The sequence below is a fragment of the Dreissena polymorpha genome, chromosome 3 (assembly GCF_020536995.1).
Source record: "Dreissena polymorpha isolate Duluth1 chromosome 3, UMN_Dpol_1.0, whole genome shotgun sequence".
Lineage (NCBI taxonomy): Eukaryota > Metazoa > Mollusca > Bivalvia > Myida > Dreissenidae > Dreissena > Dreissena polymorpha.
In genome coordinates, this window is record NC_068357.1 from 148274124 (window position 1) to 148301034 (window position 26911).

At 35.2% G+C, this 26911-nt stretch overlaps 2 protein-coding genes across 2 annotated transcripts; one reads left to right on the forward strand and one right to left on the reverse strand.

The window, feature by feature from the left end:
- On the reverse strand, positions 1-10417 carry LOC127871927 (cyclin-K-like). Its single transcript, XM_052415204.1, has 10 exons — positions 10315-10417; positions 9964-10101; positions 8925-9006; positions 7947-8078; positions 7416-7521; positions 6280-6337; positions 5143-5318; positions 3098-3243; positions 1513-1665; positions 1-1143 (listed from the first exon to the last, which is right to left on the reverse strand). Exons 2-10 carry the CDS (start codon positions 10098-10100, stop codon positions 469-471), a joined length of 1665 nt encoding a protein of 554 aa, XP_052271164.1. The 5' UTR covers position 10101; positions 10315-10417; the 3' UTR covers positions 1-468.
- LOC127871928 (CAAX prenyl protease 2-like) lies at positions 10349-25721 on the forward strand. Its single transcript, XM_052415205.1, has 9 exons — positions 10349-10538; positions 12790-12895; positions 14555-14635; positions 15319-15379; positions 17256-17314; positions 17443-17551; positions 17999-18070; positions 19401-19463; positions 20294-25721. The coding sequence occupies exons 1-9, from the start codon at positions 10420-10422 to the stop codon at positions 20494-20496; spliced, it is 873 nt and encodes a 290-aa protein (XP_052271165.1). The 5' UTR covers positions 10349-10419; the 3' UTR covers positions 20497-25721.
- The last annotated feature ends 1190 nt before the right edge of the window (positions 25722-26911 follow it).

Sequence of the window (26911 nt, forward strand, 5' to 3'; positions counted from 1 at the left end):
TTGCTTTGTATTTATTTATTCAGAAATTTTAAAAGATAATCTATTAAATGACAATCACAATGCCTTTCAGGAAAACACATTTAAGGCATTTTTCTATTATGCAGGTCAGGTTGTCAGTATGGTAAAACAAATCCAAGACAGTCTTTCGTTCATATTTATGCCATTTACTTTACCAGTTCTCAAACATTGGCAATGTGTAAGACACATACATACCCAATCTTCTGAAGAAAACCAAAAAACGCCTTTATCAGTTTTTTTTATGAACACATTTTTTATATAAAATTTGTGTTACAGTGTATACAAAATACATGCACACAATTATTCACTTTTCGTAAAAACCAATAAGATTTACGAGTTATCCAAATAACCTGATATTGACCCATTCTTCAAACACAGGATTCAGTCAACAATTTTCACAGAAACATGATTATAAGAACTGACATTTCACCCAAAACCAGTCCCAGTATTTCACCTTCCAGTGATTCTGACAGTTGCAAGGGCAGAGGAAGGTCGAGGCTGCGGGCCCCTCTGGTTGGACCTGTGGCGTGGGGCAGCATTGGCCCCTTGCTGTGCTGCGCTATACTGCCCCTGGGCTCCAAACTGCTGCTGCTGACCCCCTGGGCTGGGTGTAGGCTGCTGATAGTTCTGATAACCACCAGGAAACTGGGAGTAAGTCGTGCCTTGAAACTGCTGAGGCTGTGCACTGGCCTGCTGCAACTGTTGTTGTTGTTGTTGGAAACCTTGTCCTTGTCTGTTTGAATTAGAGACTGGCCCAGGGGCGATGGCGCTGGCAGGGTACTGAGTTGGGTTGTATCCAGGCGGGTACTGGGTGTTCCCATACTGTTGGGCTGCTAAGGGCGGGGGACCTCCAGGTGCTACAGGGGGCGGGGGTTGGGTGTAGCCCGTGGGATAGCTCTGGGACACCGCCTGGGCGTATGTGGCTGTCTGGGTGCCACCCATGATGTTCTGTATGCTCTGGGCTCCCTCGCCTGACATGAAGGAGGCCTGGAACTGGGTCGAGGCCACGTAAGGATTGTACTGGGTGTAGTCTGTGCTGCCCTGGGAGGGAGGGTAGCTTGTGGGTGGGGCTGCCTGGGGGTTGGAAGGGTTGCTACCGTACATGTCTGGGCCTAACCCACCAGCCTGAAACATGCAGAAATACATGTTTGTGAGTACAAAAAATCAATTTACACTGAATAATGGGTAAAATATTTGTAATTCACAGTCGGAACTCAACTCATGTATTTTTTATAATTTTCAAAATCAAATGTAGTTTATTTAAGTTATTTTCGATATTATATACGACAAATTAATATGAATAAAAAACAGCAACTTTCTACCTCCAACTAATCAAAATGTTTTGCAATTATTTCCCATTACAGTGAGTTTTCATACCATACATGATTCTCACTTATGTACATTATGTTAAAGTAAAAAATCCTGACAGATAAAATATAAATACATCTCATGCCGCAACTTAAATGAAAATCTGACATAAAACTAGCAGACTACCTTTCCGCTGGTATCTGACTGCTGAGGCTGAGTGATTCCTCTAGTAGATTCTCTCCCCTTATCACTCTTCTGTGGAGTTAGTTTTTTGCCAGATTCATGCTTCAGTGACTTCACAGACTGGTTCCCTGGTGTGACTGGGTCAGATGGTGTGGACTGGAAATTGAGGTTAAAGTGTGCTGCGATTAGTAAAATTGTAAACAAGATAAATGGTATTTGTGGTATTTGTTGTAGAAAGGTAATGTTAAATCACTTGAAAACATATTTGATTAAGGAAAAGCTTCATTCAGTCAGTCAAAAAACAATTTGATTTTATGTAAATTATCCCCATATGGACAACATGATATTTTATAGTATAAAAACACTAGTGAGAACTTGAAAAAAGAGGGCCTGAAAGGCCCAAAGTCGCTGACCTGAGATAACAAGATATTATTGGGACAAATCTTCTGACCAAGTTTCATGAAGATCGGAAAATAAATGTGGCCTCTAGAGTGTTAACAAGATTTTACTATAGCCATATAAGGAAAAATGCCCGCCCTTGGAAGCCATGTTTTTCAAGCAAACATAATTATTTTCGAACTCATCCAAGATATCACTGAGACCAATCTTCTGACCAATGAAGATTAGACAATAAATATGGCCTCTAGAGTGTTAACAAGGTTTTACTTTAGCCATATATAGCCATATAAGGAAAAATGCCCTGCCCCTGGTGGCCATGTTTTTAAAGCAATCAAAACCATTTTCGAACCCATCCAAGATATCATTGGGACAAATCTTCTGACCAACTTTCATGATGATCGGAAAATAAATTTGACCTCTTAGAGTGTTAACAAGGTTTTACTAAAGCCATATAAGAAAAAATGCCCCGCCCCCTGGTGACAATGTTTTTCAACCAACCGGCATTATTTTCAAACTCATCCAAGATATCATTGGGATGAATCTTCTGACCAAGTTTCATGAAGAACGGACAATAAATGTGGCCTCGAGAGTGTTAGCAAGATTTTACCAAAGCCATATATAGCCATATAAGGAAAAATGTCCCACCCCTTGGCAGCCATGTTTTTCAAGCAAAGGTTACCATTTTTGAACTCATCCAAGATATCATTGAGATCAATTTTCTGACCAAATTTCATGAAGATTGGACAATAAATGTGGCCTCTAGAGAGTTAACAAAAACGCACAACGGACAAAAGGCGATCACAAAAACTCACCATGAGCACGTTGTGCTCAGGTGAGCAAACAAGAGCATCGCATAACAGGTGGTGCCACGCTCTGCTGCGAAAGCTTGTCAGAATTTTTTTTTTTTTTTTTTAGAGGTCACAGTGACCTTGACCTTTGACCTAGAGACCCAAACATGAGTGTGGTGTGTAGAACTCATCAAGATGCAGCTACATGTGAAGTTTCAAAGTTGTAGATAGAAGAACTTTGATTTTAGAGCCAATGTTCAAAACCTTAACAAAATGTTAAGGTTTTAGCACGACGCAGACAGCAGATGGCGAGCTGGCTATAACAACACCTCGGGTTTTCTCCGAAAACAGCCTAGCTAAAAACTATAAACAAATGTTTGAAACTTCAAGCTAGTCAGTACCTGCAGGGACCTCTTCCTTTCCCCAGACTGGGAGTTTGGTGTGCGAGAGGCGTTCTGATTGGGTGGGGGAGGGGGTGGGGAGTCGCCAGGGTCAGCTAACCTCTGATTGGATGGCGAGTATAGGTCCAGCACTTGGTGGCAGACATCTGGAATAGAAGACATCATGCATTAATTGATGTTCGCTTTGAAAAAAGAGGCTTTATTCTTGTGAGTAAAATTTTGTCCCAATTTAGCCTGTACAATTCGTGTAGGCTTATCAGGGATGACAATCTCCCCATTTATTGTATTTTTAGTAAAAAAAGAAGTCTTTTGCAAAACATGCGGCCTGCTCAGTTTAACCTGGGACAACACTTAAAGCTCTCTTTTTCCAAGGAACAAATTATTCCATTTTATTTTTTAATTGATATTAAAACTAGTTAGTAGTATGCTAAATTGACTTAAAAATAAGCATTTATATCAATAACTGTTAAGAGTTTAAGAATTCAAGCTTAAACAAGAGCTTGTCCGAATCACCGCCGAAATGTGTTTGCTTGTATGACAACATTTGTTTTAGAGAGTAGAATAATATTTGTAACAAGAGATGTGTTCGTCAGAAACACAATGCCTCCTATTGCGTCGCATTGAAATTATTATTTTTTTGACCTTTGACCTTGAAGGATGACCTTGACCTTGAACTTCCACCACTCAAAATGTGCAGCTTCATGAGAACGCCGCTTTGAAAAAATAAATTGTTTTTTTTGTTTTGATCTTTGACCTTGAAGGATGCTCTTGACCTTGAACTTCCACCACTCAAAATGTGCAGCTTCATGAGATACACATGCATGCCAAATATCAAGTTGCTTTCTTCAATATTGAAAAAGTTATGGACAATGTTAAAGTTTTTTTCGGACGGAGAGACAGATTTTTTATTTATTTTTGACCTTTGACCTTGAAGGATGACCTTGACCTTGAACTTCCACCACTCAAAATGTGCAGCTTCATGAGATACACATGCATGCCAAATATCAAGTTGCTATCTTCAATATTGAAAAAAGGTATGACCATTAAAGTTTTCGGACGGACGGACTGACTGACAGACAGTTCAACTGCTATATGCCACCCTACCGGGAGCATAAAAACAAATAAAGGAAGATAATTCATTATGCTCCGGACAAAAATTTACTTTAAAATTATATAAAAGGGGAGATAATTCAAAAACTAAGGTAGATAGAGTTTTGGTTCTTGGTCACTGCACTTCTCCTAGTTGCCATCTGTTTATATTTAAAGTTTCAAGTAAATCCCTTTAGTAGATTTAGAGTTATGCTCCGGACAAAAATTTACTTTAAAGTTATATAAAAGAGGAGATAATTCAAAAACTAAGGTAGACAGAGTTATGGTTCTTAGTCACTGCACTTTTCCTACTTGCCATCTGTTTATATTTCAAGTTTCAAGTAAATCCCTTCAGTAGATTTAGAGTTATGCTCCGGACAAAAATTTACTTTAAAATTATATAAAAGGGGAGATAATTCAAAAACTAAGGTAGATAGAGTTGTGGTTCTTGGTCACTGCTCTTCTCCTAGTTGCCATCTGTTTATATTTTAAGTTTCAAGTAAATCTCTTTTAGTATATTTAGAGTTATGCTCCGGACAAAAATTGACTTTAAAGTTATATAAAAGGGGAGATAATTCAAAAACTAAGGTAGATAGAGTTATGGTTCTTGGTCACTGCACTTTTCCTAGTTGCCATCTGTTTATATTCTAAGTTTAAAGTAAATCCATTGAATAGATTTGGAGTTATGCTCCAGACAAAGTTTCGGCCGGACGGACAGGACCAATTACTATATCCCTTCCGAATTTTTTTTTGGCGGGGATAATAAACACTTTTCTTAAACATGTTTTGAATAATGTTCTGTATAGTTCCATAACTAACAATCAAAAGAAAAAATAATTAATCTTCTATGTAAGAAGCTTTCCATTTAATATTTCATTGAAATATTTTCAATCATTGGAAGAAAAACATCTAGTATCATACTGAACATAACCATTCATACAAACAACTGTCCTCACCTTCCATCAGGTCGACAGAGAGATCTGTTACGAGGGATTCCCACCAGCGCTGCTTGAGCCCTGCTGTCTTCCCCTCCCAGTCTGTGATCTCAAACTTGTTGAGCCGGGTACCGAGGTACATCAGAGAGGTCGCGATGATCTCTGGTTCCCACTGCAGACACAGTGTCGTACACAGGCTGAAAAATGCAAAAAATATTTGAATGAAATTATTCTGGCCAGCTTCCTTACAAATTTCCTGGACGACATAAATAAATGATAGTATTAAATTACAACTAGTGTCAGATCTATATTATATCAAATAATATGCATAGAAAATTAATATCAGGTAATAGTAGTGATAAAGCAGGAAAGATGTTTACATCGTGTAACTTGACTAGACCTCCCAATGTCATTTCATTGAAATAACGTAATTCAATTTATCAGTCAAACAAAAAGTAGCCAATGAAAATACTCAAAATGCTATATTAAACATATTCAAGATAAAAATATTTTTAATGGTTAAATCACATAAAAAACAATGTTCAGCATGTGATGGATGATAGATTTTTGTGCTGTTTGATGAAAATGTCTAAAGTCAAAAGGGACAGCATGAATAGGTGAACTCATCTGTATCTTCAACCCTACAACATTTTGCAGTCTGCACCATTCATTATGCAAAGACCTAAGATTGCACAAGAAACAGGATGCTGCTAAAAAGGGGCAGAGTGGAAAGCCAAAACAAGCTTATGACATTTTCTAACAAAATGCTGAATCAAAGTCATTTCGTATCCTAACACTAATAATGAAGGGTTTAAAGGCTAGGCATTTCATTGGGTTGAGGAGCAGCACACAGAATGCTGCTATTTCCCTATATGAGCCTTGTTTTGAGAAAAGTGGGCTTCATGCATAAGTGCAAAGTGTCATACCAGACTAGCCTGGGCAGTCTGCACAGGCTAATTAAGGATGACACATTCCACTTGAAATTAAATTTTCGTTTAAAGAAGGTCACTTCTTAACCGAATCCAGTGTAGGCGGAAAATGTTGTCCCTCATTAGCCTGTGTAGACTGCACATGCTTATCTAGGACAACATTTGACGCAAATGTATTCAGTCCAGATTCCCAGAGCAAGGCTCATATAGATATTTCAGTACAGCCTACCTGTCATTGATGAAGGTCCAGGCCATCTGGACCAGCTTTTGGACCTTCTCCTTTTCAGCTGCAGATACAACATCAGTGATAGAATGATACACAATACTGTGGCTTTGTTTTATTTCATATACATGCAATTTCTTGGATTCATAAACCAGTTATATTAACTGGATCTTTCATTGAAGGATTTTTTATGTCTGCTAAAAGACTTTGTACATGTATGAAATGTTCCTTGATAAAACATTTGATTTCATGGTTAAGCTGACCTATTGAAATCCACTAAAATTTGTGTTTGACCAAAAATATTATTTGCAAGTTTAAAACACAAAAGTGCGATTGTAAAATATTATCAGATTTTTATATGTTATACAAGACTGCTAGCAAGTGGAAAAACTGTACAACAATAATATATCACTTACATGTATATGCAGCTGGTAATTATAGTTATTAACACTTTAACACTGAGATACGTATGTATACGCATTTGTAGCCCCTTAGAAAGTAAAATGTTACTAAATACCTTTCTTACTAAATTCAAGCTTTAAGGCTTCATTTCCAACCTTTAGTTTTATACTGATGAGCAGCATAAAAACCTTAACAGACTACGAGTTACTTGCAGGCTGATCTTGTTTAATGCTGTTTGCAAAAGCAATTTTCACTTTGGTTCTTATGGGGGAAAGGGTTAAGTGAGGCAATAATAATAAAAACAATATCAAGTTTTCGCCCACTGATGGACAGAAAAACAGAGAGAAGGATGGTTATACAGGCGACGTTCATATTTAAGCCCAATATGTTAATCTTGCTAGACGGAAGTTTTCAAATCAATACAATTCTAAGTATTTGTCAATTGATAGAAAGAATAACCCTAACCTTTGACCTCCAGTGAAAAATAGGAGGTTGTGTATAACTCTCATATAAGTGAAATTCAAATTTAATCAAAGTTTTCCAGACGGGCAGACTGAAAACCTGAAGACCCCTCCAGTGAAAAAACGAAAAAAGTTTAAATTTCCATACTCAGATCTTTCATCATGTCTTGCTATAAAACATTTTTTTACAAGACATTTTAATATTGCATATAAGACTTTAAATTGTTAACTGTTAATTAAACATAAAAATGTAATGCTATTCTCTATTCTCTAACATACCTTTGATCATTTTGGCATACTTGAGGAGGTATGCATAGGGATGCTCAGTCTGAAGGTCAAACTTGATTGTCTGCAGGAGAATCCTCTCTAGTGTCATAACCTCTTCCTACAAAATATCAGGAGATCTCTGAGATAATTAAATTAGCTTAAATGCTCAGATTTTTCCAGGTTTCCAGAATTTTCTTTTTCTGAATAACTATATTCAAATAAATTTAATTGTTTGAAAAGCTGCGCAAAAAGTGTCCACTATATTATAATCAAAATCACAATCAAGCATGAAAACATAAAACATGTGATTGTCCATTATTTTTTTATTATTGATTATTACCTTTTTATTGGTCAGAGGTGTACATGAATGTTATATTGTGAAGCCAATAGAAACTTGTTTATATGAGTGCAAAATACTTAATGAGATTAAATTGGCAACTAAATTGTGACATGTGGAATTAGCTCTCCGACCCTGAAAACTGTATGAAGCTCATGCTAACTGCTAAATTAATAGCATGCATTTTTTATTTTACAAGAACATACCCTTGGATCGCTTCCAAACTGAGCAAACTGTTTGGGGTTTAGAATTGTTTGTGATATTTTAATAATGTCTTTGCACTTTTTTGGTGTCTCTTCTACCTTTCCTGCTAGGAACAGACAGCATGAAGCTGTAACCTGTAAAAACATATGATGCATTCTTGCTTCAAGCAACAGACATTTATTAAAAAAGCAAAATAGGTTTTACAGAGTTGTTTAGTATTAATACTAACATATATATAGATTGTGATTGTTTCCATAATTATATTTCAATCAAGTGTTCAAATAAAGTTTGTACCACATATATTTAATAGTGTCAGTGCTCCAGCTAGGATTTGAAAAGGGCAGGGGGGCTTTTTTGTCAAAAGGGCACTTTCGACGCGCAGTATATTGTCAAAAGGGCACTTTCTACGCGCAGTATTTTGTGAAAAGGGCACGTTCGAGCGCGCGGGTGTTTCTGGAATGCTTCCTATTGCATTTTAATTTATATGTTATAAATAATTGTATTATTCCCATTATTATTAAACTATTCAAATATAATGTCTACAATGAGGATTAAAATAATGACAATGAAATAAGAGGTTTATGAATTATCATATGTAAAAAAAAAAAAAAAAAAAAAAAATTTTATTTTTTTTTGAGAGGGGGGGGGGCAGGGCGGGGGTTCGGGGGGGGGGGGGGAGCAGGGCGGAGGTTCGGGAGGGCAGGGCGCGGCGCCCTTCGATTTAGGCCTAGCTGGAGCACTGAGTGTTCCAAACAATAAAATACTAGGTTACTCAAAGTAGCTTTTGTTAAGTTTTTCCATAAATTACATATGATATAATTTAAGGATATAAATTTCAAAACTGTTAATGATAATACTGCTAAAGCATTTATAACGGTTTAAAGTTAAATGTTAAAACCATTACAACAAAAAATAGGTATAAATACCTCTTAAAACCATTTACAAAAAAAAAAAAATGTTAAACTATTGTATCAACTTACGTATCTCGGAAAGTCTTTGAAGGAATGAAACATATAAAATCTATGGAAGTACACCACCCCTGTTGCACAAGTATCATATCGTCTGACATCGAGTTAAGGTTATAAAGCAAAACATTGCTAAAACATAGTGTTGTTCTGTTTATTGAATTTATTATCATTTCTGTATAATGATCATTCTGGGCATTATAATTAAAGGCAGAGTGGGCCAACTCGCTATGCTGTTTTACATCAAGCAAAAACAAATAGGTTATCACTGATATTCTCATTATTAACAATAAATATTCTGGTAATAAGTGGTATCATGGGGAAGTATACATCGGTTTCCATAATTGACTCAAATTATTGACCATTGTTTTATTTAATAAACCAAATGACCAATTAATGTCAGCTACTTTAAATTTCTGTTCCAACTCTCATATTTTTCGACATAAGCAAAGACTGCAAAGAAGTAATTACATTACATCATTTTATAATGTTGATTGTACACTAAGTGGTCAGTAATGTGTAACAGTCATTTTAATTTGTATATATAATTACTTTTATAGTTATAAAGGGTAACTGTTCAACAACCCATTAGTTGTGTGACAACCAGAGCAACATATTTTTTACTTTTCAAGGCACAATAAAATAAAACTTAAACAAGACACGATTCAAATAAGTCTTAACTTTGAGTGAAAGGTTAGAGAGAAATAGCATCATATATAGTACTCAGATCTTCATTATGCTACTACTGGAAGATGATGTTATAATAGTCATAAAAGGCCAATGTATATAGCTTGTTGTGTATGTTTACTTTCAACTATACAAAATAGCTATTCCCTCTAAGTCTAATTGTTAAAAAAATATTCAAGCACATAACATTTTTTTTATACAAAATATGGAAATACACTTTCCAAACAGCATTTAAAACAGATATATGTATAAGTCAAATAAGCTGCATTTTGCATCATTCAGGGTATGGTTTTCCATAAAAATTAGGTTAGGAGGTAAACTAATCTTGTGTTATCACGGGGATAATTAAAAGCCCATCAAAGGATACAACTTTAACTTTGTACCAGCATCAACTATAAATCTAGCCCCTTCTCTTCTGTATCGGTTTTCTGTTGTAGAATCAATGCCATCACGATATGAAGGCGAATTCTTTATCTCTTTCTTTTCATAATACCAACATGGCATTCTGAAAAATAGCATATGTTAACGACTATTTCGTCCGAATAAAACATCCGAATCAGAGGGCCGACACATAAGATAACTGTTGAAATAATGTTTACTTCAAAATTCAGGAACATGACATAAGAATAAACATAAATTATGACGGATAAAGTACAATTCGTTTGTTTTTGTTGGGGAAAAGACGCTATCAAATAAGAGTTGAAGAAATCATAAATACCTTGTTGTTGTTGTTGTTTTTCGACTATTGTAATAATAATAGATTGTCAAAGTCGCGCGGTTCGTAATGATAAATGCTTTTTTTTGCACTGACTAATTAAAGAAAATGTCAGTCTTGTACAGTCAAATTGAGAGTTATCAATCAGTATTGATATGTTTCGTTATGTCATTCATGTATGTCGGTAGTTTGTACGTTTGGAAAAATAACAACAAACAGAAAAACCGGTAAGTATTATCAATTAAATGTGGAAGTATCGGTATACGGCGAAATCGGTTACAATTAAGTTATAGCCAACTTCTTGTTCTCTTCTTTTCAGATACAGCACATCTTCGTAATAGAAAATATGTTTGGCGCCTATTAAATGGAGGTGCATATTGTATAAAGGTGCTCAGTTAGGTGTTAATTAAGAAGTTAGTTTAATAGCAAGTGTCAACCACAGGTGGTTGTGGTGTTAATGTCGTTTGCTCTAAAGTGGGTTCGTCTACAATTATCACAACCGCTAGCAAAGATACTATGCTAGGGTACTCACATGGGCATCGACTGGAAACTCGTCAGGATGGCAGACGTCGTCCTCGGCAGTACACTCTTCGAGGGAAACACTCATCTGCTATCGTCAGCTACAACCACTGATCCTCCTGGGAATACCTACCTCACACACAGGCTAATCCTCCAGGGCAACACACACAGTCACAAGCTGATACTTACACAACAGGCTCATATACACAGGCTAATACATACGGGCTCACACTTATGCTCCTGGAAATACTCACCTCGGGAAACACGTCTGCTCACGTCCGCGGACCAGGAAGGAAGAGAGCATGGTCATCCCAGAGTGCTCCCAGCAGGCATCTGCTCCATCCAATTGGCCGCACATCTCCACATCATGCAGCATGACCCGACAGCATGTCCGTGTCACAAGCCGGGTACCAAATCTGCATGGGGCGTGGCACCAGATGTCACCGGCACTACATGGTTAACGTGTGGCTGTGATAATTAGTAAAAACATATTTTTGAATGAAAAAAAATTTCAAATTATAACAAAAAATCAACAGTTCTGAAAAAACTATTTCACTATCATAACAAGATATTCAACTCAAAATGACCCAACAATAAGGAACATCAGTTTGAACAGCTATTATTTCATCAATTGTGCAGCGATTTCCATGACCTCAGGCTCATTAAATGCTGAAATGCATTTCCTTTTTGAAATGTACATATCTTGCAATATTTTTACAAATGCTGGGCCATATTTTAAGCAATAACACGATACACAACTCGCGTGACCTACTCTTGGACAATCTGAACCGATTCAAGTACGAAATATTGATATAACTTATCGGGTACTTTAGATTTTGTAGCAAAGATTTTATTTCTGTTGAATAAGAAAGGAAAATATAAACATGCTATCATCTTATCTAAGAAGAAATTCCATTTTTTGCCGAAAACTCCCCATCTTTAGGGTCAGACACCTAAGTTATCCCTAACCCAAATGTGAAAAGAAACACTGCTAAGTTAGCGCAATCTTGATTTCCAACCATCTGCATTATCTAGTGGCATGGTGCTAACAGAGTTACAGAAACATACTGCAATATACATGTACCTCAAAATCATACAACACATGGGGTTGACTGATCGACTATGTATGTAACCGCAATTATAACTCTTAAGTTTTCGGACACTTTAAAAATAATATTTGTTTGTGTCCTGAAATTTAGATACAAACAAATATTGTTACAATACAGGTGTTCTTAAATTTAGAGACACCCAAAATATATTGCATTGATGCTCGGTAACAGGTATGTAATGTGTATAGCGTTAATTGAGTCAACAAATGATGTGATATGCTTGTAAAATCCCATGACTTTTGGTATATTATCCATTACTTATTTATATGTTTTACTTTAAGTTGTCAGGTGTAACTATTGTCTATTATCTGTATACATAGTTATTTACCCAATAACGCAAATGTTATGGTCCATTTCCTAAAGGCATTCTTCTGCCAGGTTTTATTACCTTAATCCTATTGTAAATCCCATGATTGAAGTGTCACCAGATACATGAAAGTGCAATGGGGCAGAATTCTGGTGAAATAGCATTGTAACATACACTGTCAGAAAATTAAGAGTCATTCATTATAGCCATTAGGAAAAAACAACTTATGTCCAAAAATATGGAGTCACAAAAAATAATTATTAAGGCTAAAAACAGGGTTGTACGAAAATTTAGAGATTCCGTAAACTTAGAGTTATTGCAGTTATTGGAGATAAAATGGGAACCAGATGTTCTATATATCAGCCATCGGCTATTCAAAGTTTGATAAGAAAGTGGACAATTCCAGTCCAATGTCAATTTGTTGCCCAGAGCCACCAAGTCCAGGCACTCTAAAAAAGTTGTAAGGACCCCCTAGATTCTCAGAGAAAATGGTGTATCTTGTACATGTATTATCACTATTCTGTATGTCTTTCTTTGCTTCAGTGACCATCCGGATGTTATACGACTAAGATTCATTAGTGTTACAGCCGTTTGTGTGTTAGCTATTCCCATTGTGTGGTTCTTTGGTTCGCCATCCACAAGTCCTGAGGTAAGAACCATCAAGAGATACATTTACTAATTAATTGATTTGGTTCTATCCTGTTACTTAATGAATTGTCCTATTATAAATAACTTGAAAGTAGGGTTTCTATGTGATAATATTATTGTTGATATGCATTCATTATAACAAGAAATAAAATGTTATTACAATCAGCTCAATATTCCAAAATACATGTATATATACATAATTTATGATAATGCTTACCAAGTATAACATAAGATATCTCTGTGAGATTTATGATAATGGTCACCATGTATAACATAAGATATCCCTGTGAGATTTATGATAATGGTTACCATGTATAACATAATATTAACGCGTAGTTACAATTCATGTGCAGGATTTTCAAATCTACATTTATTTTACTGAAGATAAAGCGTCTAAATCACAATATTTCAGACTATTTTAGGTTAAGACATGTAAAAATTCAGTTTAATATTATTAATGATCACATTGATTTAATTTGTGCATACTTTTTTATATTTTTAATTACAAATTTGATGCTAATATTACAAAAGACACTGAATCCGAGAAAATCAATCATAATTCATATAAAAATGCTTTAATGCTTAATTTGTAGTCCACCTTAGTGTGATTAGAATTTAAATTAGCTGTAAAATACTGAGAAATATAATGATAACAGTCATCATCATTGTTATGGGACAAATTGGTCTAACCACAGGCAATTTTTATTCCCCCCTTCGAAGAAGAGGGGTATATTGTTTTGCACATGTCGGTCGGTCAGTCCGTGCGTCCATCAGTCCATCCGTCGGTCCGTCCCCCGAATGGTTTGTAGATGATAACTCAAGAACGCTTATGCCTAGGATCATGAAACTTCATAGGTACATTGATCATGACTGGCAGATGACCACTATTGATTTTGAGGTCACTAGGTCAAAGGTCAAGGTCACAGTGACTCGTTCTTGGATGCAGTTAAGGACCACATTTGCAGATTATATTATGTACTGGTGTCGTGGGGTCTTGAAACTTCATAGGTACATTGATCATGACTGGCAGATGACCCCTATTGATTTTCAGGTCACTAGGTCAAAGGTCAAGGTCACAGTGACAAAAAACGTAATCACACAATGGCTGCCACTACAACTGACAGCTCATATGGGGGGGCATGCATGTTTTACAAACAACCCTTGTTTATTTTTATTTATTTCTGTGTGGAAAAGAAGACACTAGCATCAAAATCATTATTAATTTAGTTAATTCAAAGTTAAAACCTTGACTTACATGCTTTTCTTACACACAAGTATACAGTATAATTTATTCACTCAAAATTGAGACCATATCACCATCATCATCATCATAGTTTTCTATTAAGCATAGACATCTCACAGGCAATTATTACCATGAGAAATACCAGATACCGCCAGCACCAGCATCATTATTTTTGTCAACACACAAGCAATAGTTATTAGCTGCCCATAGGAAATATAAGACAACACCACTAAGGTCTTAGAAATCTCATATATGGTTTTTGTTTTCACAATTCTACATTTACATTATAATGGTCCTGGAGATCAACATGTACAAACATTTTCTGGCTTATGTTTCTTTATATTTGACGTATCTCTGCCACAACTTATTGTGGAATGTCATTTGTAGCACTCAAACACAGTGTAATGTGTATTTCAGGCCCATACTGTGTTAGAATGGATTGGTATACGTCTATCAGGTCTGATAACAGCCTTAGTTTTACCCTTGGTACTGACCATGGTGAGTTAACAAATTCACTCATGTTACATGATAAGAATATACATGTAGTATACATTTCTACAATTGGAAGCATTTGGTCAGATTATATTACTCATTTACTGGGTGTCTTAGCCATTATTTAGTGTAACAAACATAAGATATTAAGACACAATTATAATAAGGTTGCAGTGGTAAAGTGTGTTTATTTGGTATATTTGGTTCTGTAGGGTGACATCAATAACTAGTTATTCTCAGAAAACAGAATCAAGAGTGTCTTGAGCAGTAAGCCTTTGGCTAACAGTGAATAACACAGAAATATATGGTTTAAAACTAATTAAAAAAAAACTTATAAATTTCAGGATGGTACATTGTAAATGAATGTTACCCATATTTGTTTTTCTTTTTTTGTTCATTCCATACATTAAATTGGATACCTTTATTTTCAGGGTTATAAATTAATCAAATTTTATATGAAAGCAAGTAGTTGTTTCTTGTAAGTTTTAGTGATTTTAAAGTAAAATAGGTAGTATTAAATCAGTGTTTCATAAAATCTGCATATTTATATTACTAACATGCCATTTAAATAATGTATAATTTATATATATATATATTTTTAATTTATCTATTGGCTTTCTTTAAATACTGGATTTATTTCTGATTTAAGTTATATGATGCCTGTTAACCTAGTTGTCCATACCTAACAGGTGCTGTTCATGGGGCCACTGTTCTTGCATTACATGGATGGGGTGTTCCGACTGTACCTGGGTAAGGAACTATTTTGTACCATACACCTTCTGCATTTATACTGAGAATTTCGGGGACATTTGCAAGTGTATTTTTTGTCTTAAAAACGAATTTTCATGCAGGTGGATCCTACCATGATTTATGTTATAAACTAAGATGTTATCATTTTTACGTTTTTACCACCCCAATTGTTATCATTTTCAGGTTGTTACTTCTTCAGCTGTAATTTTTCAAATGTCAATCTTGCAAACGATTTCATTTTTATATATAGGGGTTAAAAATATTATATATTTCAGTATTTCTGTAAGAAAAAATGATTAATTGCTGTTTTTATTCAATCAAACTTACTGTTTCACAGCAAGACTAAGGGGTAACTATACCCGTATTAATAACTCACCCTATTAATCAGATTCATGTATTCAAGATATTGTAATGTAAGAAAAACTATATTTCCCTTCCACTTCCATATTGAGCAGAGCACTATCATGTTCAAACATAACCATTATATGCTTCATGAAATATGATCCTCAAGTTAAGATTTGTATTTTAGTAAGTTATAACAATACTGGTAAGAAAATTATAGAGGAGTTACTTGTCAATGTTTTATCCTGGACAATTATATATCAGAAAACAAATTCCTTACCGATTTTCATTGTGCACTACTAGTTTTTCATGATAATAACATTCACATTAACCCACTTTACACTTATTATAGGAGAAAAACACATTTTATTAAAGCCCAGCTTTTAGTGTGGCTCATAACATACCAGTTACAAACCAGTGTGTTTTTTATGCCCCGGGTAGGGTGGCATATAGCAGTTGAACTGTCCGTCAGTCAGTATGTCAGTATGTGTATGTGTGTATGTCAGTATGTGTGTATATGTCAGTATGTGTGTATGTCAGTATGTGTGTATGTCAGTATGGCCGTCCGTCCGGAAAAAACTTTAACACTGGCCATAACTTTTTTACTATTGAAGATAGCAACTTGGTATTTGGCATGCATGTGTATCTCATGGAGCTGAACATTTTGAGTGGTGAAAGGTGAAGGTCAAGGTCATCCTTCAAGGTCAAATGTCAAATATATGGCATCTGTCCATCCGAAAACTTTAACATTGGCCATAACTTTTTCAATACTGAAGATAGCAACTTGATATTTTGCATGCATGTGTATCTCATGAAGCTGCACATTTTGAAGTTCAAGGTCAAGGTCATCCTTCAAGGTCAAAGGTCAAAAAAAAAATTCAAAGCGGCATTCTCATGAAGCTGCACATTTCGAAATGGTTGAAGTTCAAGGTCAAGGTCATCCTTCAAGGTCAAAGGTAAAAAAAAAAAAAAATTGTTTTTTTTCAAAGCGGCATTGTCATGAAGCTGCACATTTTGAGTGGTGGAAGTTCAAGGTTTAGGTCATCCTTCAAGGTCAAAGGTAAAAAAAAAAAAAATCAAAGCCGGGCAATAGGGGGCATTGTGTTTCTGACGAACACATCTCTTGTTTCTTTCAAAATCGGGCCGGTATTCGACCCCATTCTGTATGGAAGTATATATTTTTCCTAAATAGGTAAGGACCTAAGAATTCCCAGTTGAAGGTTTACAAAAATATATTATTTTTGTTAATTTCAAACTTTTAGTTAATCTCCCATCCAGCTCAACAAGTTACACCTCAGTATATATAATATTGAAACACTTTTATTCTCAATTTTGAAGCATTTGTTAGCAAAACAACAACAACACTAATTTCTTAATTGTCGTCAAAACACCACGATTTGTCCCAATCCAAAGGGACCTTGCAAAAAAAAGCAACCTCCAGTACTACAAAAAGGTATGGAATATAATCTTTTTTGTGAACCTCTGTTTTCATAACAGTGAATCAAATTGTGAAAGACCATATTTTCCATTACAGAACCACAGTACTGGATCAAGAGCAGTAAAAACTACATCTGGCTGCGAAATCACGTTGCCGTGAGTAATCTGCCCTTGTTACCAGGGTCACGATCATGTTGTCGCGCAACTTCCATGTATCTCTATATTTACTTCAGACATTGAAATAAAACTTTACACATGTGTTCAGGATCTTTCCAATATTTCAGGCCCCAATCTCAGAGGAGTTTATTTTCCGTGCCTGCATGTTGCCGTTTCTAGTCCCGCAGTTCGGAGAAGGCTGGTCGATCATCTTGTGTCCGCTGTTCTTTGGAGTCGGTGAGTTATTTTAGGTTATATCTAGAGATTTATAAAAGGATGAAATTCATTAAATTTATGAAACAATTAATTAAGAGTAGGAGTATTTCAGTTAAGTAGTCTGCCTTAAATTGGATTAAATTTGCATTTATATTCTATTGTCTTTTATAGTTAGTTGTATTGATGGTATTATATAGTTTGGGACAGAACTAAAAGTAAGACAAACAGTTGTTTTGATGGTATTATATAGATTGGGACAGAACTAAAAGTACGACAAACAAATGTTGATAGAAGTCACATACCTTTTTAGCTTGACTAGGTGAGAAGCGAGAGTTCCAACCCCTGCGCTAGTCGAACAGCCACTGATCATATTTAAACTCACATTGAATATTTGAGAAATCAAGGCTGGCATATTGTTTTTGTTTTTTAATGACTGAATAACTTCATTTTCTGTATATGTTGTTGCAGCCCACCTTCACCACCTGATAGAGAGAGTGACCCATCAGAACGAGGAAGTAAAAGATGCACTCAAGAAGTCCCGTAAGAACTTAATGTTTTTGTGCTATAGCTTTAGTGATATCACCGTAAGAACTTAATGTTTTTGTGCAATAGCTTTAGTAATATCACCGTAAGAACTGAATATTTTTGTGCAATAGCTTTGGTGATATCACCGTAAGAACTTAATGTTTTTGTGCAATAGCTTTAGTGATATCACCGTAAGAACTTAATGTTTTTGTGCAATAGCTTTAGTGATATCAGCTTTTTATCATTACAATCCCTGTCTATATGAGTCTAAATCAAGGCTTTCTAGCTTATCTTACATTAATGGTATCATGTATTGGAAGGGCCAATTTAAGAATGCTTTTAGTACAAGGAAAACTGATTTACCCAATCAACAATGAGACCATTTAAAGAAATGTAATCATCATACTGCTCAAAATTGGTTGGGATTCAGATTGTCATTTTAAGTTTAAAAATCTGATGAAATTGGTAAACCAGCGATTACTAATTTATGAGGGTTTAAATAAATCACAGGCACTCAGCATTAGTCGCTACCCCCCCCCCCCCCCCCAACCTGCTGCTACCCCTCTCCCTCCCAGCTGCAACCCCCTCCCACAACCCTCAAAACTGCCCATTTGTCATACACAATAACAAAACAAACAAAAAGGTTATATATTTATATATAATATATAAGTTTAAAAGTTATTGTGTATAACAAATTGAAAATATGAGGGTTTTGGATAGGCAAAGCACCTGGGGGGTAGCAGCTTAGAATGCAGAGTGCCTCAAAATAGTCACCAGAGTGATACATCCCAGCAGGCCTTGACTACCTTAGTTTTGCATTCCACCAGACAATGACTACTTTAGATATACATTCATTCAGACCATTGATTCATAGTAACTCCAGGTAGGTTTACAATGTGGTGGTGTAATCCCATTCCCACTCAGAAGCAAAGTGAAAATGGCTATGTGCAAACAGCATAAAACCAGACAATCCTGCAAGTAACTCGCTGTCTGTTCAGGTTGTATGCTGTTTGCTAATCATCAGTATCAAAGGATTATAAATGATGCCTTCAAAACTTTAATCTAATAAAAAAGGTCTTTAATTAAATTTAACTGTCTAAGGGACTACAAATGCGTCAATATATATATCTAAGTGGAAAAGGGTTAATAAAAGACGACTGTGACTGTTACGATATGATGGTGCATGACCTCAAGTAAAGGGAGGGGGGGGGGGGGGTTGGTGTTTCAGCCATTGGATGCATGTTTTTGTTTTACTTTCTCACAGAGTAAAGACATGGAATAAAGTTCAGATTTTCCATTGTTATATATTACTTCATGTATAAAAAAGCTTCCTGATTTGTTTCAGTGTTTCAGATGGCTTACACTACAGTGTTTGGGGCATACTCAGCATTTCTCTTCATAAGAACAGGTATGCTTTCACTGTTCCAAGGTTGTGATCCCAGATTCAATCAAGTTGTATATTCAATTTCCTGTTTTATTTATTTTCCTGAATTGGATAGGCAATAGGTAGTTACACAACCAATTCTTCAACTGTTGTGTTTTTAAACTGTGATTTAAGTATTGTTAAGCAACAACAGTGACCCCAGGTATGTTCCATGTCATGCTAAAGTGGGTCCTGTTTGATAGGCGGCAAGCATAGCTCCACAACAGCCTGCCGTTTGGGGCAGTCTGGTCAGAAGCCACCCTGTCTCCCAACCAGACCAGGAAACCTTGCAAGTCTTTATAATGACCAGACTGCCCAAATGCACATTCTGGTCTTGAGCTACAATGGGTGCATATTTCTTATGACTATTTTTTTGCATGATGAGGCTAATATGTGTCTTGTTCTGAGAAAATTGGGCTTAATGCATGTGCGTAAAGTGTTGTCCCAGATTAGCCTGTGCAGTCCGCACAGGCTAATCAGGGACGACACTGTCCGCCTAAACTTGATTTTCGGCAAGGAGGAACTTCCTTGAAACTAAAAATACCATAAAAGCGGAAAGTGTCATCCCTGATTAGCCTTTGCGAACTGCACAGGCTAATCTGGAATGACACTTAACGCACATGCATAATGCCCAGTTCTCTCAGAACAAGACACATATATCCTTTTTTAGTTCACTATTCAAAGTACACCACTAGAACATTACTGTTATTCATCGACACATCTGTATGCATAGGGTCCTTAAGGGTCTGCTTTCAACCAACTTCATTAAAATGCAAGGTTCTAATTAATAAAGTGTCCTCTTGTTACATTTGCAGGTCATCTGATAGCTCCGATACTCGCCCATGCATTCTGCAATCACATGGGTTTTCCGGCCTTTAACGAGGTCTTTGCATACGAAGACAAGAGAATAAGAAGAAAAATCATGGCCGCTTTTGTAGCTGGGCTACTGCTATGGATGTACCTCCTCTTTCCACTTACCTCTCCATTCCTTTACTCTAATGATGTTTATCATTACTAATTAAACTGTTATTAGTTATAGCATTATAGAATATGCATTTAGTTTGTTTCATAGCACTGCCATATTTATATGAATAGTGTACAGTTACCTTGGCGTATGGTGTCCGCCTGGAGACGGAGAGGTCACATGTTTGATCCTCACTGTGGGAGCATTCTTTAGATCTCCCCGTATGACATCAAGTACTGACTCTATCAAGGACATGGACTACAGAGTGTTTCAATAAGACGTAGGTTTTTCATGCAATTAGCATATTTTCAAACAAGCCAGGTTTTATTATTTTTTATTGACACGTTACCTTAAAAGGCATTATTTTAATTATCCCACGCAAAAGGCAGATGGATATAGAAAATTATAATTGGTGTTGTCTGTCCGTCTGTCACAAAACTTTTCAGGGCTATATCTCAGAAACTGTATAAGATATCAACATGAAACTTCATTGGTGTATAGATATCAATCAGGAGAAGTGTCATGCACAAGAACCATAACCCTACACTTTTTAAATAAAATTAATTGCTCTTTGTTTTTTATGATGTATCTTTTCAGGGCTTTGTCTCTGATATGATTCAATATTCCACCATTAAACTTCGTGGGTGTGTATAAATTAATGTGAAAAAGTGCCATTCCCAATAACAATTACCCTACACTTTCTTAAATAAGAGTTATTGCCATTTGTTGTTCTTGTATGATGTAGCTTTTCAGGGCTATATCTCAGATTCACCACAACGTTTCAACATGAAACTTCATGGGTGTATAGATATCAATGAGATGAGAAATGCAATGCACATTAACAATTACCCTATGATGAATACTTTTTTTGGATTATACTGTATATTCATAAACAATGTATTTGCTGGGGGATATCAATTCAACAAATTTGCTTGTTATTCATTAAAGGTTTGAGCAATAAGGACAAGCTCATACATTATGTCTATTCTTTTGGGTTCTAGGCTACATTGATATTGAAACTTAAGATGCCATTCAAATAGTATTAGGTACTGATATTTATAAATATTCCATAGTGAACTCTGTCATATTTTATTTGACTATTGTTTGTTTGGTTGTTTAGATGGATTTTCGATGTTTTTAATAGTTCTGCAGTCATTGCACAGCCATCAGTCATCTAATTCACACTTTTCCTGATTTACCAGTATGGCTTGTAAATACTTGTGTTAGTAAATAACACCTGTCCTACTTGAATCAGACATAGAGTGAGATATGTTGTAGAATTGATTTTATTAATACGTGATAGCTGTACTGAATATGGGCAAGGGATGGAACCTGTTTTATGGCCAGACACATAATTGTTTGTAAATTATTCTGTTAATTTTTTTGGGGTGGGGGGGGGGGGGGCTTGAGGCAAAAAATAATATTAAAAAAAATGTTTTTGTTGGATCACAGCATAGAACATTCTACAGGCCTTTTTACATTAGAAGTTTAAAATCTTTGTTTCTTTCAAATTTATTATACATCTTGTGTCAAAGTAATGGGGGTATACTGAATTTTCCACAGGTGTCTATCTGTCAAATTTACAAACTTCTATGACAATGTACTCAAGTGTATTCAAACTTTATTGGATTGTCCCTTATGATATGTAGTTGTGCATGTTCAAATTTTATTATAAATCCTAAATTCCTCATGTTATGCCCCTGGGAAGTGTTCATGTCAACCACTGTGACAATCTCTGGTCACTTCCATAGACGTACACGAATGGAAGGATTAGAATGATTGGAGCCTCAATCTCGGAAAATGGGGCTCAATGCAGGCCTTTACAAGAGACTTCCTTTAAATAAAAATTTCATAAAAGCGGAAATTGTCATCCCTCATCTAGCATGATACTGTATTCGCATGCATTATAAGCACCCCTTCCCAAAGCTAGGATAAGTTCTATGGTTGTTGATGTTTGTTTTTTTTTGGGGGGGGATGCTTGTTCAGAGTCCTCACATGTTGTTAAAATAATTTAAAGCAGAGAAATTCTCATGTCATGTAGTGTATAAAGCAGTGTAAATGGAATCATATTTACATAGATGGCAGCCTGGGTTGACTTACCAAGCATCTTATTAAATTCTGAGCTTGGTATCGTCTCAAGTTTTAATATTTTAAGTACAATCTTCCATGGGATATCCTTTATTTTCTGCTTACAAAATAATTACATCCTTTTGCAATATTAACTTGTTCAAAACAGTTTAATGTAAAAAGAACTATACATGAAATGACCAATATGTTGAGGAATTTTATACATGTACTGTATTTGCTTTTGTTCTTATTTTATTTTCGTTTTGATTACATGTTGTTGTTGCATATTTATTATCTGCTTTTGTATTTTTGTGTATTTCTTCAAAATTCTATTTTTTTCATGGGCAATTGCAGTTAAGAATATTGATATTTTTAGATATTTTCTTGACCTATAAAAAAGGAGTTATACATAGCCAAACTGTGTATCATTGTTGCAAACTCTGAAATAAAAAACTTAAATAGCAATAATTCCAAGTCGCTTGATATTGTATGTATCTTAAGTTACCATCACCGTTTGTAATTACTGTTACCAAAATACTGATATTAGTATTAGTTTACCGGTACCTTTGTTAACCATTCAGTGGTTATTTTCGCACACACCTCAGTTTCACATTTAAATGTCTTTATTTTTAACAATGCATTTATTATTAGTTATTTCAAAATTATTGTTGCTATGTCTTGTTTAAATAGCTACTTATTCTGCTTTTTATTTACTCTTTGTAGTTGTTTGAACATATTAAAGCATTAAAAAAGAATATCCCCATACACTCCATTTTGGATTGTTACAGACTATTAAAAGGGGCATAATCAATTATAGATATGCTATAACATTTTCTGAAAAGAAAAAAAGAATTTAATGAATGGTTGCTTAACACATATATGTATTTTATTATACGCTTGTATAATGTTTATGTTTATAAATATTAAATGTCAAGTAAATACTTTTTGAATGCAGGGGGAAAAATGCTTCGTGGTAAAAATTTTTTTATAAATGTAGGTCCTTGGTACATTATTGATTTATTTTTTGGTAGAATTTTTTTTTGTTTGGAGGGGGGGGGGGCGTCTTCAAATACAACTTTTTATTATACAGGGTAAATTATCGATAAGCTTTTGTAGCATTTTTTCAGAGGTTGGGGTGCGGTGGGGGGACTTTCAAAAAAGTGTTTTGTTCATTATTGGACTTGATACAATTTGTATTATGAAGCATACTAGTCAGCAATGTGTTCGTTATCACAACAATTTAAGTGTAAAATTAATTTTTTCATATTACCATTATTTTGTCATATTATATTTTATGCATTTGATAAATCTTGTTTTAAATTAGTTACTCAACCCTGTGCTTAAGACGTTTTGATAGACAGGTACATTGCTGCTTTTTTAACCAGGTTTTCCGAAGGAAAAAACTGGTTATTAGATTGGCGAATGCGGGCGGGCGGGCTGGCTGGCTGGCTGGCTGGCGGGCTGGCTGGCTGGCTGGCAGGCTGGCGGAACAAGCTTGTCCGGGCCATAACTATGTCGTTCATTGTCAGATTTTAAAATCATTTGGCACATTTGTTCACCATCATTGGACGGTGTGTCGCCCGAAATAATTACGTCGATATCTCCAAGGTCAAGGTCACACTTTGAGTTCAAAGGTCAAAAATGGCCATAAATGAGCTTGTCCGAGCCATAACTATGTCGTTCATTGTCAGATTTTAAAATCATTTGGCACATTTGTTCACCATCATTGGACGGTGTGTCGCGCGAAATAATTACGTCGATATCTCCAAGGTCAAGGTCACACTTTGAGTTCAAAGGTCAAAAATGGCCATAAATGAGCTTGTCCAGGCCATAACTATGTCATTCATTGTGAGATTTTAAAATCATTTGGCACATTTGTTCACCATCATGGGACGGTGTGTCGCACGAAAGAATCTTGTCAATATCTCCAATGTCAAGGTCGCCACGACTAAAAATAGATTTTTTTAAAAAACAAACTTACAAAGGGGGTTAATTTTGTTTGTTCATTTCAAAAGTTCAGTTTGAGTTTTCTCCCTTTATCAGATTTTTTTTTCACAATGAAAACCTGGTTTTGTGACAATTTTGTCCCTTGTTTTTATATTAAATTGTACATTGCTTGAGATTGTGTCAATTTATACTATAACTTTAGTGAAATAATTCACATCAATTATCTTACATATTTACTAAATGCATTTCTGAATGTAAGTAGAAAGTAAGTAGAAAATAAACAACATCCCTTTATGACTGATATGGCACCTGTTTTCAAGGGTCTTGTTTCTTACATTTTAAAATTTACATGTTAATTGAGAGCAAGCATTTTTCACTATGGAATAATTAAGGATAATGCAAATACTCCCAGGATTGTTGTAATGTGTTAGCTGTCACAATTGACAGATTCGTAAACATATGATATTTGTAAGCAGTATTTACACATATTAGATGTCAAACATGTATTGTTCCTTGTTTTAAGAGGCATATTGATGGTATTTCCACTAAATGTATACATGTATTTAAGCAATAAATATTTCCACTTTTCAAGGAGATATGTATCTGGCATAAATGATATGTTGATGAAATACATAAAAAATTATATATTTAACTCACACCTCCAAAAAAGTTGCATCAAAACAATTTAACCACAATTTAGTCCATTTATCGCGAGTTTGCATGCTTATTTATTTCGTGTACATTCTTTCATATTGATTTTACCTATGATACAAAGGGTGCTCGCTAAGTGTCCCTGGAGAAAACTGTTTTCATTTAACAAATAAATGGTTAATGGAGCTTTCATAAATACGAGACATGTGTCAGACAATCATTTAATATATAGATTTTAAAGATCATATTATTTATTAAAATATAATGCAGTGCTTATTGTCGATATGCCTCTTTATTTGACATTATTAATGTACCAGTATTATGTATTCGTCTGATTGTTTGGTTTGGTACCTTGTAATGGGTAATTATGAAATAACAAAAATATACACTTTTTCTCACCTTTAAGGTGGATTGAACTGTTCAGACTGAAAAGACAATTAAAGCGATTAAAACAATTTCCTACTATATACACACTAGAATGATATACGCTCCTTTTAAAGTTATCCAGTTTATTTAAGTGTCCTAGATTTTGTTATTCATATTCCTTTTTTCTTGCAATATTGTTTTCTTGTATGAATTATAGCATTAAGCATTTAATAAACTGTGAAATTTAAGCTAATGGTGTTATTCCATTTTCCAAACCTTCTGAAGATGGCAATGTTGTCACACAGATGACTCTTTCTGTGTGTTTTTAGCTCACCTGAGCACAATGCTCATGGTGAGCTTTTGTGATCGCCTTTTGTCCGTCATGCAGCGTCACATCGCCTTGTAAACACTCTAGAGGCCACATTTATTGTCCAATCTTCATGAAATTTGGTCAGAACAATTGTGCCAATCAAATCCTGGACGAGTTCGAAATTTGTTCCGGTTGGTTAAAAAACATGGTCGCCTGGGGGCGGGGCATTTTTTCCTAATATAGATAGCTCTAGTAAAATCTTGTTAATACTCTAGAGGTCACATCTATTGTCCGATCTTCATGAAATTTGGTCAAAAGATTAATACCAATGATATATTGGACGAGTTCGAAAATAGTATCGGCTGGTTGGAAAACATGGCAACCAGGTGGGAGGGACATTTTTCCTTATATGTCTATTGTAAAACCTTGTTAAAACTCTAGAGGCCACATTTTTTGTCCGATCATCATGAAACTTAATAAGAAAATTTGTCCCCATGGTGTCTTGGACGAAATCGAAAATTTATATGGTTGCTTTAAAAACATGGCCACCAACGGGCAGGGCATTTTTCCATATATATATATATATATATATATATATATATATATATATATATATATATATATATATATATATATATATATATATATATATATATATATATATATATATGGTATAGTAAAACCTTGTTAACACTCTAAAGACCACATTGATCGTCCGGTCATCATAAAACTTCGTCAGAAGATTTGTCCCAATGATATTTTGGAAAAGATGAAAAATGGTTCTGATTGGTTAAAAAACCTGGACACCAGGGGGCGGGGTATTTTTCCTTATATGGCTATATATAGCTAAAGTAAAACGTTGTTCATACTCAAGAGGCCACATTTATTGTCCGGTCTTCATGTGTGTGTTTTTCGATGTTTAGTAGGTCCCTCTGGGTCTGAAGCAGCATTATGTGAGGACCCGGATTGTGTCCAAGCACTCCTTCCTAATCAGATTTTAGACTTACGATAGTTGGGACGAATTTTGAATGATAGCTGCAATTTCCAGCTATTTATTGTTCACTGAAATATTGTTATTTTTGATGTGGTCTTGTGCTGTGTGTGTGTGGGGGGGGGGGGGGAACCGGA

Coding starts and splice junctions, on each gene's coding strand:
- LOC127871927 (XM_052415204.1), bottom strand. CDS start 10,100: ATGCCATGTTGGTATTATGAAAAGAAAGAGATAAAGAATTCGCCTTCA. Junction 9,007..9,963: donor GCTGGTACAAAGTTAAAGTT/GTATCCTTTGAT, acceptor ACTCGATGTCAG/ACGATATGATACTTGTGCAA. Junction 3,244..5,142: donor CTCTGTCGACCTGATGGAAG/GTGAGGACAGTT, acceptor CTTCTATTCCAG/ATGTCTGCCACCAAGTGCTG.
- LOC127871928 (XM_052415205.1), top strand. CDS start 10,420: ATGTCAGTCTTGTACAGTCAAATTGAGAGTTATCAATCAGTATTGATA. Junction 17,315..17,442: donor GGCTGCGAAATCACGTTGCC/GTGAGTAATCTG, acceptor CCAATATTTCAG/GCCCCAATCTCAGAGGAGTT. Junction 17,552..17,998: donor TCCGCTGTTCTTTGGAGTCG/GTGAGTTATTTT, acceptor ATGTTGTTGCAG/CCCACCTTCACCACCTGATA.